At 37.4% G+C, this 16175-nt stretch overlaps 1 protein-coding gene and 1 long non-coding RNA gene across 2 annotated transcripts; one reads left to right on the plus strand and one right to left on the minus strand.

Annotated features, from left to right (window-relative positions):
• Nucleotides 1-1501, minus strand: LOC129726180 (uncharacterized). The gene is made up of 2 exons (XR_008728260.1): nt 1115-1501; nt 1-1061 (listed from the first exon to the last, which is right to left on the minus strand). It is a non-coding gene; the product is annotated as an uncharacterized LOC129726180 (long non-coding RNA).
• Nucleotides 446-12953, plus strand: LOC129726178 (uncharacterized). The gene is made up of 3 exons (XM_055682889.1): nt 446-915; nt 11849-12586; nt 12654-12953. The coding sequence occupies exons 1-3, from the start codon at nt 539-541 to the stop codon at nt 12730-12732; spliced, it is 1194 nt and encodes a 397-aa protein (XP_055538864.1). The 5' UTR covers nt 446-538; the 3' UTR covers nt 12733-12953.
• The last annotated feature ends 3222 nt before the right edge of the window (nt 12954-16175 follow it).

Genomic DNA, 16175 nt, shown 5'->3' on the forward strand with positions numbered 1-16175 from the left:
TAGATAACGAGGTTAACTTTGACAAAGGTTCAAAAAACTAACTAATTTATCATACCTTTATAACGTGTTGAGCACCATTCAATTAGCAACTCATCAAACTGCCTGCGGAAATTTGTTCACTTATTCCCATATACCAGTTTTGGGTACTGTCATCAAATTGGAAGGTGATAAAAATTACTGTTGTTGCTGGCAGAGGAAAAGTTTTACGGTTCGAAAGCAAACCCCCATGCAGTTGATTAGCATAGCAACCTCCAAATCGAATTCGTCCCCATTTATCGGTTTATTTTAGGCAAGACATTCGGTGCAAGCTTCAGTAGTATCATCGCTTTAGATGAGTTAGTCGTAGAATAAATTTTCGGTTCAAAGCGCTCGTTCAAGGCGCTTCGTTCATAAAATGGGTCCTATCGCGCGGTGATGCTCGCTACAAGATTTACCCCCATTACGAGTACCCCAGTGCGTTGTTGATTTCTGACAGCGTCAGGAGCTCTACCGCAGTTTTCAGCAAGTGCTTGTAGCTAGTCGCATCGCGTGTTCCCAGATGATACGATCGCAATTGTTATTGTTGGTGTTCGGTACCATTTCGATTACCGCCATCGGCTCTACCACTTCCGGTAGATTTATCGAACGATGGAAAATTCGTCGCGACGAAAGCGTAGTACGCAAGCATCGATTGCGCGAGTTGAGTGGATTACCAGTGAGGAGTTTCTTTGACCTGCAGGACCCGATAGAAGACACCAGCAAAAATATCACGCAACTGCAAAGCAACCCCCAGCTAACGGAAGCGTCTTCGGAGGACTTCTCTAACGCTAGAATCAGCGAAAACGATCTGATACAGGCCGCTTTGGGCCAGCATCAGCGAACACTATCTCGGGGAGCGATCTTCAAGCAAAATGTGATCTTTCGGTTCTACCACGGGTAACGAGAACTTGTTGTTACGGTGAAGGTGACTGGCTCATTAAAACGCCGGGCAGTTGGTTTTGTTTGCGCTTTGTCTGGCAGCGCCTGATGTTGAAATTAACACTGGTAATGTAATGCAGCGAGAAGGTTTCGGACGGGTACACCTGAAATATTATTATTTCATATCAACTGGTTTACTGGTAGTATGAAGCTGCACCTTTTTCCGAGGGTTTTTGTTACTGATTTTGAATTTTCAAACGTACTTAACTATTGACTCTACAATTGAAGGGCGACACTCTTATTCAATAACCCTACAGCACAAGGTCAAGATGATTACTGCTTGGGGTAAAAACCTGTCATTCACATCAGACTTGACGATTACATGAAGTGCATTCAAGTGTGAAGCTGAAGTAGCCAGTCGGAGAGGAACCGATCAAATGAACGACGAAAACTGTAAAGGTTGTAGAAAAATAAAACGTAAAAAAAATGAACTTTTACACTGTCAGCCTTCAAATTTCCACACAAAATAATTAGCTGATAATAACACTTTGCACAAATTTTCAATAAAATCATTGTTTGGATGATAACAACATTTTACGCAAGTAGTGTTACTACAACAGTCGCGCATGTGCATGTGTCAAATTGAAAAACCGCAATACAATGTATGAAATTACAGAACGGTGCTCCAAAAGGCGTTGTCACACGCCGGCTGTTGTTCGAGCTCCAACTCCTTTTGACTGTACAACGATCGTTGAGGACTCAAAGACGTAGAATTTTGAAAAATGTTTAATAAATTCCGAAATTTCCGAGTTACCATCGGATTTACAAGCATTATTGTGCATACCCTCTTTGTTTATAAACAACGGCGTTTTCATTTGCACTCGCGCGATTTAGCAGACAGACGTTATCCAATTAGCTTTCTACAGTTGCATTGAAATTCAATAAGGATAAATTATAATTGAACCCACTCAATAAAGAAAGAATGATGATGCAAAACCTCAAAAATTTAGTGCGTTTTTACTCTTTTGCGAGAGTAAGAAACTGTCAGAGATGGATTTCTTTCTGGGAGGTAAATATGGATGAGGATAGAGTTTGAGAAGAGTGCAAAACCAGCAAATCAACATATGGGTCATTCTATACGAATTGACCACGAAAAAGCACAAACTTGTACACGACCATCACAGATTTTGTTCAAAGTTGGGGGAATTATTCATCTACTATCACTTCGGAAAAATCCCAGTTTTGGTGTCGATTGGAATACCCCCCGCTTTGTGGGACCCCCTGTTTATTGCAAAGTCACGCATTTTTCGTTCAAAATCTCTTTTTTCTTTTTCTTACAATTCATAGACGTAAGATGTCCGAAAAATATTGATAGATGACTTTTGAAGAAAATAAACCAAGGAATCCAGAAAAAATATAAGTTTTGACCGGAAGTGTTGCCAGATAAATTATTTTTGTATTTGAAAACTAAATTTACATTTTTCGGCGAATGCAGCCATTTTTATTTTAAATTTGATAATTTCATCGTATTCCTTGAAACATTTGACATAAGAAACAACTATCATCCCGAGGTAATATGAGCCAATCTCGAAATATAAGGGTTTTACGAAAAAAGTTGTAATCTTCGTAATAATATTTTTTTACAATTTATAGATGTAAGACACCCGGTAAATAGTGATAGGTGAATTTTGAAGAAAATAAACCTAGGAATCCAGAAAAAATATTATTTTTGACCGGAAGTGCTGCCAGATAGATTATTTTTGTATTTTAAAACTAAATTTGCATTTTTCGGCAAATGCAGCTGATTTTATTTCAAATTTGATGGTTTCATCGTATTTTTTGGAAAATTTCACGTAAGAAACACTTGTCACCCCGTGGTAATATGAGCCAATCTCGAGATATGTCATTTTTACGAAAATAGTTCTGAATTTCGTAATTAATTTTTCGTAAAAATGTTATATCTCAAGATTGGCTCATATTACCACGGAGTGGTAAGTGCTTCTTACGTAAAATTTTCTGAGAAACACGAAGAAACCATCAAATATAAAATGAAATTGACTGCATTGGCCGAAAAATGCAAATTTAATTTTAAAATACAAAAATAATCTATCTGGCAATATTTTTTCTGGATTCCTGGGTTATATTCCTCAAAATTCATCTATCACTATTTTTCGGGTGTCTTACGTCTATAAATTATAGAATAAAATATTTACGAAATATACAACTTTTTCCGTAAAAATGTTATATCTCGAGATTGGCTCATATTACCTCGGGATGATAGTTGTGAATGACCCATATGAATCTTAAAATCGTATCAATGATGTTATGCAGTTGGCTGGTCAACAGTGAAAAGCATTCGTTTTATTAACCACTTGCTCGGTCTTACTCGGAATTCAATATCAGCTCTTGTTGTTATGGTTTGATTGGGTAAAATCGGAAATTGATGTTCTATGAACCTATATTCCTGAACTGGATTGTAATAAGATCATTTTGCCAATCAGAGAACAATCTTTGTAAGGTAGCAATAGCTTCTGTGTTATAATTGATCGTATGAAGCGTATCGTCATTACAGAATAGTAGGCTATGAAGATGAACTATTTCGTCATGGCGTTATAGCCTTTTGACAGTATAATCTCGCTTCTATATCATAAATGTTCATGCTTCGTATATTCGTACCTACCTTTATTGTTATTAGTTTAGGCACAGACAAACAGACGTGCCTCTTCGAAGAAAAATACTGAAAAATCTTCGTCCTTATTTAGAACGTTACAATCGTGCGCCACCATGTGAGCTTATTGTCTACTTACTTCTTTTACTAAAACGGTTTTTGTATTTGCTAGGTGTGTACGCTTGCTTAAATTAACACCAGCGGCATTACTGACGGATGTTGTTTTTGATAATGAATGTGCACGCTAAGCAAAATTTCAAAATAATCGTTATTTTTCTGGTCAATAAAATCGTCATTGAGTGGCACGTCTGTTTGTCTGTGGTTTAGGCTTCCATAAAACATTACAACAAGACATTTTGTCAAGACATTTTTGATTTGTTGTGTGTATTGTGTGTATTTCTGCATGTCATGTCAGAAGTCCACTGTTCCAAATCATCTTCCACTTGCTGCGTTAATACCAAGGTTACCGATAACCAGGGGGATGGTAACATACTATCTCTTTCTATGTTGAATGAGTGAAGAGTCTTCCCGCCTAAAGTGATAGGTATATGGAACCTTGATGGGCGCCTGCCTGCTATATTGCCTACTGTCGAACGTGTAAAGTTTAGATAGGGCTGCCATCCCCTTGCCTATAACCTATCGTAGACGCCGATGACGATACTGTCTGTTAATAAGATTAGGGAACATCCATAAACGACGTAGCTTTTTATAAGGTTTTTTTGACCCCCTCCTCCCCCATCGTAGCATTTCGTTACAAAGTCAGGACCCCCATGACCCCCCTCCCACATAATTTTGTTTTTTTTTTGCAAATTTTATTATCCAAAACAAACCTTGAGTCATTAATGAACAAGAAAAGACAAGGAAGGAATACCCTAAGCAGACAAAACATCGATGAAAAAGAACTATTAGAAAAAATCCAATTTTTTTTCTTAGTTTCATGTTTGCTACGTAGCTTGGCTTGAACCCCCACCCTTCTCCTCGTCACATTTCGTCACAAAACTGCAAACCCCTCCCTCCCCCCTCAAATGCTACGTCATTTATGAATGTTCCCTTATTTAGTTTCTAGATAAGTAATGCCGCTAGCGTCGCTGGATTTTCACAAGTTATATATAGAGTTGATCTGCTTGGGAACGTAACGTCAAACGTCGTTACACTGAATTCAATCGCATATGTGAAAGAAAATCATCCATGTCAGCCCCATCAATCCATTCCCAGCGGGTGATGCCGTATGGCATCACCTGACATCTGAACTTGGATTACAACTTAACAATTGAACTTGATATTTTGAGCGATTTGAGAACAGATCAATCTACAATACACAACCCAGTTTGTGTTAATTGTACGCGTAGTTGCTGAGTAATAAGAGTTTGAAGGTCATCGTTCGTTTCACTCTCGATGTGCTCATCCATAATCTTTCCCATAGTTAATAACAATCATTTTAACTGTTTAGTGTTGCTCTTATTTGTTTGAACTGCGCAAGCAAAGGGTGATAATCAGTTCTTAAATGATATACAATCGTATAGACGAATATATATAGACGAATAATATTCAATTTTTATTTCTTATTTTATGTTCCTGACTTCAACCGAAATAGTAAAAAACGATTAATCAATGCATTTTTAAAGTTATAACAGTGAAATACATTACTCGGCAATATCATGTACCTTGCATACTTTTGCATCAGTATTTATGAATTGGGATGGGCGAACGGCTCACGAGCCGTTCAAATGAACCGGTTCTTAGAAAAGAGCGAAAGAACGAACTGATGGGTTCGCGCGAACCCGAAGTTCACCGAGAAAACACGAACTGTCAACACTCGTGAATCATTGTGAACCATGAGCCGTTTATGTGAGTCGGTTCGGAACGGTGAGCGAGCGGTTCAGAGCCGCTCTTGCAAAAGAGCCGTTTCGCCCACCCCTATTTATGAACAATTATAATAGCTAAACTATGACTCTCCATCAACACTGCGTTACAGTGAAAAGTACTCTCGTTGTATTTTCTACGTGACGATTGCAATATCGAATTCAGCCAATCAGCAGCCGGTTCGCAATTGGTTGCATGTAACGGTGACCAGCTGCCGCGTCTTGTCCTAGGGCCAAGTATAGATGACAGTTCTAAAAGGTATGCTATTCACATCGATGCATTAGTATTAGTGCTCGTTATGAACTTTTTCCAATCTGTATGAAATTTGATATGATTTTGCATTTTAAACTTCACTTATAAAACATACTTTCCTGAAAAGTTATAGAAATGATGTTGAAACATGTTTTATTTTTGGGGAATACATAAACATGCTGCGGTTTAGGTAAAATATGCTGTTTTTCATCATTTTGCCGGTAACCTTTTTGCACTTTTTTTCTTGTACTCTAATAGCGCTTCTAAATAGAGTCGCTTATGTTTCATACAGTAACAAAAGTCATGAGCTATGACAATGACTAAGATTATGCTCCAACTATTAGAAATATAGCATTTTTATATATTTTATTTCGACATATTGTCGCAATTTTTCACACTAAATCTAAATGAATATCAATTTCTAGTGTGTTTCAACTGGAGATTCAATCTCCAACCAAAAAAATCAGATATAAAACAACATAAAACGAGAAATTTCCAAAAATGTTCTGAATTCCATACAAAACGCGAAATTTTTCATAACGAGATTTGTTTGTGTGCGTGTATAGACAAAAATGTAGCATACCTTGTAGAACTGTCATCATACTTGGGTCTTAGGGTCCAATAGCAACGGACCGGCTCGTTGCAATTGCATTGCCAAACTTATGAACTCGTTGCTACCCGAGAATTTTAACTTCCTTGAGCTGTTATTTTCCAAGAGTAAACAGCAACGCTCGGTGCGGTTATTTTGTTGGTTGTCAAGTCAGCTTTAGCAACCGAAACATAGCCACTGGTGCACTTGCTCTGACATAACATAAAACGTTAGTGAGCTGATAACGTCTAGTGACTATCGTTATCGTCTATAACGTTAATGTTTGAAAACGCAATCTTCATCGTCGATAACGATAACACACGTTCGGTATCGGCGATGACGATTATCGACGATAATCTATCGTATTAACAAGCCTGGTTAATACTGACATTCGACCAGAACGGTATATATTGTGTTCCTCCATTTGCAAACAAGACCGGATTGTCGATCCTGCTACTCCATAACGTTTAGCAGCTTTATTTGATCCCAATATCCCATCTGCTTATCACGCACTTTTAGTACAGCGGCGGAAATCTCAGCCAGTCCGTGATTACTACGGTATTTCTTAATTCGTTGCTGCAAATAGAATGAAGAAAACCCATAGAATCAATGGTTTTGAAGAACTTTGATAGATTCTTACCATTTTCTGATTTAAAATTCGTTAAATATAAAATGTTTTCAATTTCACCATGAAGTCGAAAATCAGGTTCATTTGTGAAATCAAATTACTGTATGCCAGTTCGTCCAGTGCGAATTTGGAGGCTAGCGCACAACATTGGATGTTAATTTCGCTAATTTATTAATAGGTATAAAATCACAGTAATTTTATGAGTTTTGGATTATGTGAACAAGAAAACCAAACAATAATAGTTTAATTGAAAGAACTTTCACAAAAGTTATTTTAAACTGAATGGCGAAAGTCGCCATCTTGGAATTCAAAATGGAATGTTGCGTCGATGTATGACCTTCAGGCATCATTTTGGCTCCGGAAATATCGATATTGGGAGGTATTCGGTCATTTTCGATTGTTTTCCGGAAAAATTAGTTGAAATATGTGTTTCTTTTGTGTGAGACCCGGGCCCGGATTTAAGGCAAATTCCCCGGGCCTTCCGACACGGGGGGGGGGGGCCTAGTCCTGGGCGGCCAGACGTGAAGACAGAGTGAAGACCTTTTTTTTATTGTCCCCCTCCAGCGAAGCGTTAGGTCATTACAAATGAAAAGAGGGCCCCACGACAATACCTGCCCCGAGCCCCCCAGCACCTAAATCCAGCCCTAGTGAGACCAATCCTAAATTGTAAGGGATGCCAAACCAAGATAGAAACGTTCCTCAACTCTAAAACCCTTACTTTTCAAATTTGATTCACTTTGCTTGATCAGTTCTCGAGTTATGTAGAAATTTATATGTTATTTGCTTAGAACCTTAACCTTTGAGGGGAAGGAGGGGGGTCGAACTACTATATAAACATATGCTGCCCTCAAAAACATCCACTTGTCAAATTTGTTTATTTTCTTGATTAGTTCTCGAGTTATGCAAAAATTTGTGTGTAATTTGTATAGAAACTCCCCTGCCAGAATAGGGAGGGGTATCGAACCACCATTGACATATTTCTTGCTCCCAATTACCTCCATATGCCAAATTAGGTTCCATTTGCTTGATTAGTCCTCAAGTTATGCAGAAATTTCTATGAACCTTAATCCCCCTTCTAAAGTAGGGGTGTCATATCGCCATGGAAACATTTCTTACCCCCGAGAACCTCAAAGTGCTAAATGGATACGTTTGCTCGATAAGTTCCCCGAGTTATGCAGAAATTTGTGTTCCATTTGTATGAGAGCCCTCTTTTCTAGAGGAGATATATATATATATATATATATATATATATATATATATATATATATATATATATATATATATATATATATATATATATATATATATATATAATATACCACAAAATATTGATTGCTCCCGTTAACCATCACACGCCAAATTTAGTTCTATTTGCTTGATTATTTTTTGAGTTATACAGCTATTTATGTTTCGTTTGTATAGGAGCCCTCTTTTTTAGAGCAGGGAGAAGTCCCACACTACCATAAGAAAATGTCTTGATTTTTAAAACATCCACGTGCCAATTTTTGTTCCACTAACTTGATCAGTTCTCGAGTTATAGAGTTATTTGTGTTTCGTTTGTATGGAAGTCCTCTCTTCTAGAGCAGGGAGGGTTGGGGGTAGTATTTCTTGCTTTCTAAAACATCAACATACCAAATTTGGTTACATTTGCTTGATTAGTTCTTGAGTTAAGTAAAAATTTAAGTGGGCCCCTTTCTTCCAGAAAAGGGAGGGGTCTTAAACTATCATTAGTATCTTCCTCAGCCCCAAAAAACCCTACATACAAATTTGCATGCCGTTCGGTTCAGTCATTCCCAAGTCTATATGGATCAGACAGACAGAGAGAACTCCATTTTTATATGTAGAGATAAAAAATCGGAGAAGTGGAGAATCAACGTTGCTTGTTTGTGATATGAAAAATATGATTATCTGGCAAGATTACTATTATATAAAGAGTATCGCTACCAGTGTATTCTTTGTAGTGTCTGAAAAGTCATTGTTATCAAAAATAGCAAAACTAGGATAGCGAACGGCTTTGGCAGAGGTTTTCTTTAATAGGTTTCTGCATAAGATTGCTGCAGAAAACCTGCCGAAGAAAACCATTGCCGAAGCCGTTCGCTACCCCATCTTTTTTATAGAAAAAGATACAATTTGGCTTATTTTAAAAAAGTTTTAGATTAACTTGTTTTGAACAACCCTACGGACAGCAGGTTTTTATCTGACATGCTTTTCACGGTATGATGAATTTAAGATCACAGGTAACGCGTCGTACACAAATTACGTAAATTCCTTCAAAATCAAAAATTTTTGGTGGTTTAGCCTTACGTAATTTGGGGGGAGGGAGTCATATTTACCGTGGCTTATCGTTACATAGGGGGGGGGGTCTAGAATCTGAAGTTTGAGTGTTACGTAATTTGTGTACGACGCTCAAGGATGTCTCCTAAAATGCTTGTATCTCGCAAAATAGCCAACACGAACGAAAACTATTGATTGCGTTACAAAGGTTGTACCGTTTCGAATCAAACTTCGAACAGTCTCAAACTTCGAACACTTTGTAATTAAAAAAAAAAGATGATTGAAATATACCATTTCGTTTCTAGGAAAATCCTTCAGCCGGGAATTCCTTCCGGGGAATCAGTAGGCGTTGAAAAAAGTGACAGTCAGTATACAGACGGTTCACCTATCTATCTCTTAACGATTACATGAAAATGTTCGGAGTTTGAAGCAAAACCGATTTCTAAATTCTTCTTGTTTTTATGTACAAAACGTGTTTAAATCTATATAAACAGAACTTAATTGCAACAACAACAAAATGGCAAACATGCTAAACCATTAAGATCGATGAGAAAGTTAATTTTTCGTTGATTTTTTAGTGCAAGAAGTTTCATTTTAAGTGTTCGAAATTTGATGCAGTACGTTACTTCTCTGTAAAAAAATCGAAAATTTGGAGGACGAATGTTTTTCTATCTCAAAATATTTGAATAATTTCATGAATCATGAAAGTATTTTTCATGAAAGTCTGCAACACTGTATATTTTTATATTTCACGTGTATTTTTAGCATAGCGTGCATTATTCCAGCAATGAATGCATTGCATTTTCTGAACGCTCTAACTTATCGCTTGGATGAAAACGTCTTCCAAACTCATCAACCGTGTAAATTTTCGAGAGTTAAATTCTCTATAGTTACTTGCGGATGGGTACTGCTCATTCCAAGTGGTAGAAGCGTTATGTCCTCATTATATCTCCATTAATCAGCAGTTTATGTACGGCTAGGGACAGATTTAAAAACCCGTAATGTATAACAAAAAGTTGTCTGACTTCCTGTATCCTTCATATTCCTGCACATACATATCGCTCTTACTGTTGTTCAATGTTATGATCACGTAACTAGAACCTCTCTAATATCACTTTATTTAGGTTCGTATTCTTTGATACTGTTTCATACACTTTGAAAAATCTGCGCGCACAATTGCTGTCGTAAGCGCACTAATTTGCAAGCCTACAAATCTTTTCATGCATTCCATGCATGGTGATCTCGCGTTCTTCAACAACCGGGTAATTTTTTGATACTCGTTGCAAAGGTTTAGCCATAGCAATTCCCCTAAAGATGTTCCAATTTTGATATAATTTTAATTGTTTGTTATTTGTGAAGAAAAAAAAATTGTTTGTTTTGATTCGGCTGAAATTTTGCACACAACTCGACATCACGACTCATTTTTGAAAAAGGTTTAGGTAAACAGGATATCGATGATTACGCAGTGCATTGCTATAAATATCCAATGCACAATGGTCCAGAAACCAAATTTAGGGGGAAATTTGGGTCTAGAGCTCTAAAACAATGTTTTAGAGAAAAACTTTCTTCTACAAAGTTGTTAAATATGATAAAGCGCTTATTAAAAAATTATCAAAAATTAGGATGACCAAAATTTTCGATGCAATCAAGTATCTAACTTTTTTATCTTTGTAGATAGAAGAAAAACTTGTTCTACAATGTTATAGCTACAATGATTTTAAGTAGCTTCGTTGAAAAAAGTTTTTCTCTATCTTTGAAAACAACCGATTTATATTGAAAAAACACATTTTGCGCTCTTACTTCTTTATTTCAAGTTTTGCCTTAAAACTGTCTTCAAACGACTTTTAGAGCTTTTTAAGAAAAACAATTTGCAATGCTGATATTGTAAATATCTCAATTCTACTCAAAGTTATTAAAGTTTTTCTTAAAAAACATGCGTTTTTCATTTGTTTGTCATACTTTTTGGGGCAAACATAAAAAATATCTCTTGGTCTCATTTTGAAGGGCATACTTGGCTCTATAAGTGGAGGAATTTTAAAAAATATGTTATTTTTCAGATTTGAGTAAATTCAATTTAAAAACATGACAATAATTTGGTTTCTGGACCATTGTGCAATGTTGAGGCCAGATATTCAATCAGGTTAAGAAAAAAACAACTTTTATTACTGGCATCATCGCGCTTCACGGTCTTCAGAAGAGTTTTTCCCAGGAAAATGTTTCGTATGCTTCCAAAAAACTTTTTCACGATTTCTTATGTGTATCGACCAACGTGTCCTGAGCTGGAGCATGCAATTCTTATATTTTCCCGCGCCTCCACTTCACAAAAGCTTTTATATTTGGTTTTCACATTATTATTAATGACTACTGTTTTGATTGATTGTATGCGAATTGATGCAGAACCAAATGAAAAACAGTAGGTATTGCAAATTATTCAAAATCAGCGGCTTGGAGAACGAAACTAGGAATAACGTTTGCTGCCGAAAACCCTGCATAGTAGCTTGTAACCAACCGCACACTCCATGAAAGACATGCACGCCAACAGTGACGAACCTTTTGCGACTTTTGCTAATCAATTGTTGACGACAACCATAATGCTCGAACCTAAATCTCTACTACTTTTTATAGTAACTCAAGTTATTTGATACTCTAATTGTAGTCATATTTTTCTATGTTCCAGGGGAAACCTCACAAAAACCATCAACGTTGACAACCAACCACTGTTGGCCGGAAGCACATGCGCTACAACGGAAAAGTTTTCCCTAATAGTTCACGGGTGGCACGAAAATTGCTACGAAACGTTTTGGATCAAAGATCTACGGGAAAATCTCAACATTTACCGTGGTGGCTGCGTCATCTGTATGGACTATTCCGTTTTCGCTGGTAACAGTTACCCGTATCTGTTCCGAAGGTTCAATGACATCAGCGCGGTCCTGCTGAAGTTCCTCCGAACGCTGCAGTACGAGGGAATGCAGTTCGGCAATCTGTACATGTTCGGATTCAGCTTCGGTGGTCAGTTGGTGCTGGATGCCGGCAACCAAATTGGATACAATGCTATCGAGACAATCGATACCTGTGACATGGCGGGTGTTGGTTTCGATCAAGATCGCTTCTTCAAGGGAATTCATTTCCGAAAGGCAGCCAAAAATGTACAATGTATACACACTAGCACGGACAAAGGTACCAAGCTGATGGATAAATGCCATCAAGATTGGCGCATGGGACAATGCGGTTTTCGGCAACCAGCAGCCAGTAAGCCCCCCTTGGGGTCGCACGGTTTGTGTCCGGTTTTCTACAATTTGGCGTTTAAAGTGAAATTTTTGGCAGAAGAAAAACCACAGGAATGCAGCATTCTACGGGAGCCTACGGCTAGCTACCCTAAGGGATATCAAATGGGTTATCTGGAAAAACGAAAAGGGTTAGCAACGGTTACTTGGGCGATGATAAACATATGGTAATTTGTTTCTTTTTTTTTTTATTTTCAGAGAGGTGAGGGGTGAGTTGTTTGCTCAAACTGCGGAGAATTTCCCATTTACGGCAATCAATGATGTGTGTTGCAGTTAAGGAGAAGATTATACATGATTACACTGGAACCGGTTTGCTGACCATTGCAGACTCTCGACTGCTCACATGACTACAGATGATTATGAGCATAAAATAATTCGAATCAATATTCGTTTTTTTTTCTTGTACCTTAGGATGATCTAGTATTAAAGTATTGTCGGTGTGGTATTCTTCTGTCATTAAAATTAAATTGGATAACTTTCACTGAGTGACGAGAAATAAAATCCCAATGAAAGTTATATGAATATTCAATTTCCTTTTTTGAAATAAAACGAATTCTCTGACCGCAATAATAAACCATGCGAAAAAGTATGTGTCGACTGCTAAATGTATGTTTCGTGCAAATTCCGTTTCATATACATTTTTGTTCGATAATTCAATTTCGCGGTGCGGGCGCCCGAACAGTTCAACGCGCGAACAAATTCCCGTTTTGGAGAGTGTATCGTAGTTATGATCAAAGCAAAAAAACTAGTTCTGGGCTGATGAACATGTCCCACTGACTGCTCTCTGCCCTGCGCGCGTTCAATTAGTGAAGGCGTTCATGCACGACGACCGCGACGGTGGTGGCAACTGCAATAAATATCCACTAACTGAGCGAGGGAGAGAGAAAGACTTCACAGTGCACTACTTTGATACACCAACGCTGAGGCAGTTCAACAACGACGACAAGTTAAGCAGCACATTAGCCATATATGCCAACAGACTGATTTTTAAAGCGATTATACGATATTTCTGTATCGCCATTTTCGGTTGTTCCTGTGTTCGCTTTTGTGATAGTGATGAGGGACGCTAATTATAGTTTTATAAATCACAGGGGGTGAGTTTAGTACAAAAGGTCATTAAACGCCAAACAAGAAAGCGCTTTAGCTAGTTTATGAACTGAAACAAAATAGAGTATATATGAGTCGAAGTTAGCTCATTTTCAACTAAGTTTTAAAATTCAGTCCTATTGTTATGGCCATCTGGCATCCAAATGTTGAAAGCTTTTGAAAGTTGAGTATTATTATCGGAGATGTCAGATATTTTTAAAATATATGTGCAACTGCACGAGAAAATCTGCTCTGCTCGAAGTTGCTCGAGGATCGAAAAAATTGAGCTCTTGCATGTGAAAGTCGGCAGAAATCTGCACAGATTTTGAAAAAATTATTCCAAATTCAGGAAGATTCGGACAAAAGTTCGAAAAAAGGCGGATGCCTAGCGTAGTTGGTAACGTCTCCGCCAACCACGCTCGTCGCCTGGGTGCGAATCCCAACGCCGACATAGGTGTCGATGGTTGTGGGGAGGCGTGATCCACTCACAACCAACCCAACTGATCTAGATTCAATCCTAGCCGACACCGGGAGATTTCCTGAGGCGAAAAATCTCTGGGATCACGTCTTTCATCGCATGAGGAAGTAAAGCCGTTGGCGCCGGTAAGTAAGGGTCCTGCCTGGGTGGAGTCGCCTTCCCGGCCGTCGGTGATTGGCACAACTACAGTGACAGGAATAGACCGACGGAAAATAAGCGAGAATTAAATGTGTTACTTGGTTTTTGTAAAGAAACGTCTTCGCATATCGTAACAGTAGGTTACCAAGGTATCCGCTGTTTTGAATAGGGTACTAAAGCCCTTCACACTTAATTTATCTCGGCAAACGTCCCAACAGCTGATGGAGTTCGGCGAAATTTTTAACAAATGTCAGCAATATTTTTTGACGAACATTCAGCAAATATATTGATCTACCGTAAACCACCAGGTATTAAATTTCGTTTGCCGATGTTCGTGAAAATTCTGCCGAAAACTTGTAGAACATTTCGCTGAATTTATCAGCTGTTGAGTTCTCGGCAATAAAATCTAAGTGTGTATGCTGATTTTGATCTTGATCGATGGAGCATGACTTAAAAATACATGTTGCATTCTTAGTTTTATGTTTTTAAGCAATATTTTGCGAGAAAAAATGTTTTTTTTGTTTTGTTAAATACTACAAAACATCGACGCACTTTCACGGCAACATTGCACAGTGATACTAGAGTATTGTTCGAAAGCAAACCAAGACAACGTTGATAATGGGTACTACCATCATTGTTACTCTATGTTTCTGTATATAGCTGTCAAATGATTTCAAAGTTCAAACACTGTTGCGAAAACCGATGGGCAAATTCTTCATTGCAGTTGTTGGTTTTTGAAATGTCAAAACTGCACGATAACGTCAAAGTAGGAAAAATGCTCAACTTATTATTTTCGAATTTTCAAAAGTTCTCTGTATTTTCTGAGCTGAAAAACAGTGCTATTGTATTTGGTAAAGCAAGCTTTATGCCGTTCTGTTAATAAAAACAAGTTCTTATCTTTCATTTTAGTCCCCTATTACGTACAACATCAGTAACCTAGGTAACCACTGCAGTGCTGTAAAATCCGACGTTACTTGTTTGCTGCACAAAACCAATGAGTTTGAGTTTTGATGTATACTTTTCTGAAGTTAGCATTTATAGTAATAAAGAAATTACATTCTAGGTCTTAAAGTACATGGGTCATTTCATACCAAGTGATCAAGCAAATGCAACGACCCTCTTCGATTCGCTTCAAAATGAATAAAATGACTTGTTTCAGGTCGAACTGAAAAATCCAAAGTTTTGGGTCAATCGGACAACCCCCTCCAATTGCGGAAGGCCCCTTCATTTTTCCATATTCTGACAAAACATTTTTTTAATGTTTCGTAAAAACGTTATATCTCAGAGAACGTAAGAGCTCTAAACAACATTAGACAGTCTTTTTAAAGGTTTTCAAATTCTCAATCGAATGACGTCATCATGGCGTTCAGTGTTGCCAGTAATGATATTTTTGCATTTGAAACCTTAAATTGCATTTATCTCAAAACACCCCCAATTTTTTTTAATTTGATATCACTAATATGTTCGGCAGAACATTTTACATAAGAATCACCTATCCACCAAATGCAATATGCGCCGTTGTGGAGATATTTATTTTTCAGGTTTATTAAAATCAAACGATTCGCCAACAAACCTGATACGTCTTACTACGGTGCATCGAAAACATGAGCACCACTTAAAATCTCAAGTAGTTGTTGCTCATGGCCTGCTTGGTGGTATGTGAATTAACAAAAATAAAAGTACAAATTGTGGCATAACTTGCATTTATTTGATAAATTCAACTAATAACACTGTATATTACAAGTAACCGTTTGTTACTTTTAGTGCGTGACGATTTTCATTGAGTTAAATTGAATTACACTGTGCTACAAATGAAAAAAAAATGCAAGAACTTCTGAAGTGACCTAGTGTAGGTTGTAGGTCTTGTTGAGTGTAACATTCGCTCATACTAGAAATTTTCGAAACACCCTCAAAACCTGAAGTTATGGTCAAAATTCGGTTTTTTGGACCTCAGCGCATATAATATTTTTTAACTCCGTCGTTTATCAACCGATTTTTAATATTTAAGTAGTTTTGAA

Source organism: Wyeomyia smithii, chromosome 2 (genome assembly GCF_029784165.1).
Source record: "Wyeomyia smithii strain HCP4-BCI-WySm-NY-G18 chromosome 2, ASM2978416v1, whole genome shotgun sequence".
NCBI classification, from domain to species: Eukaryota; Metazoa; Arthropoda; class Insecta; order Diptera; family Culicidae; genus Wyeomyia; species Wyeomyia smithii.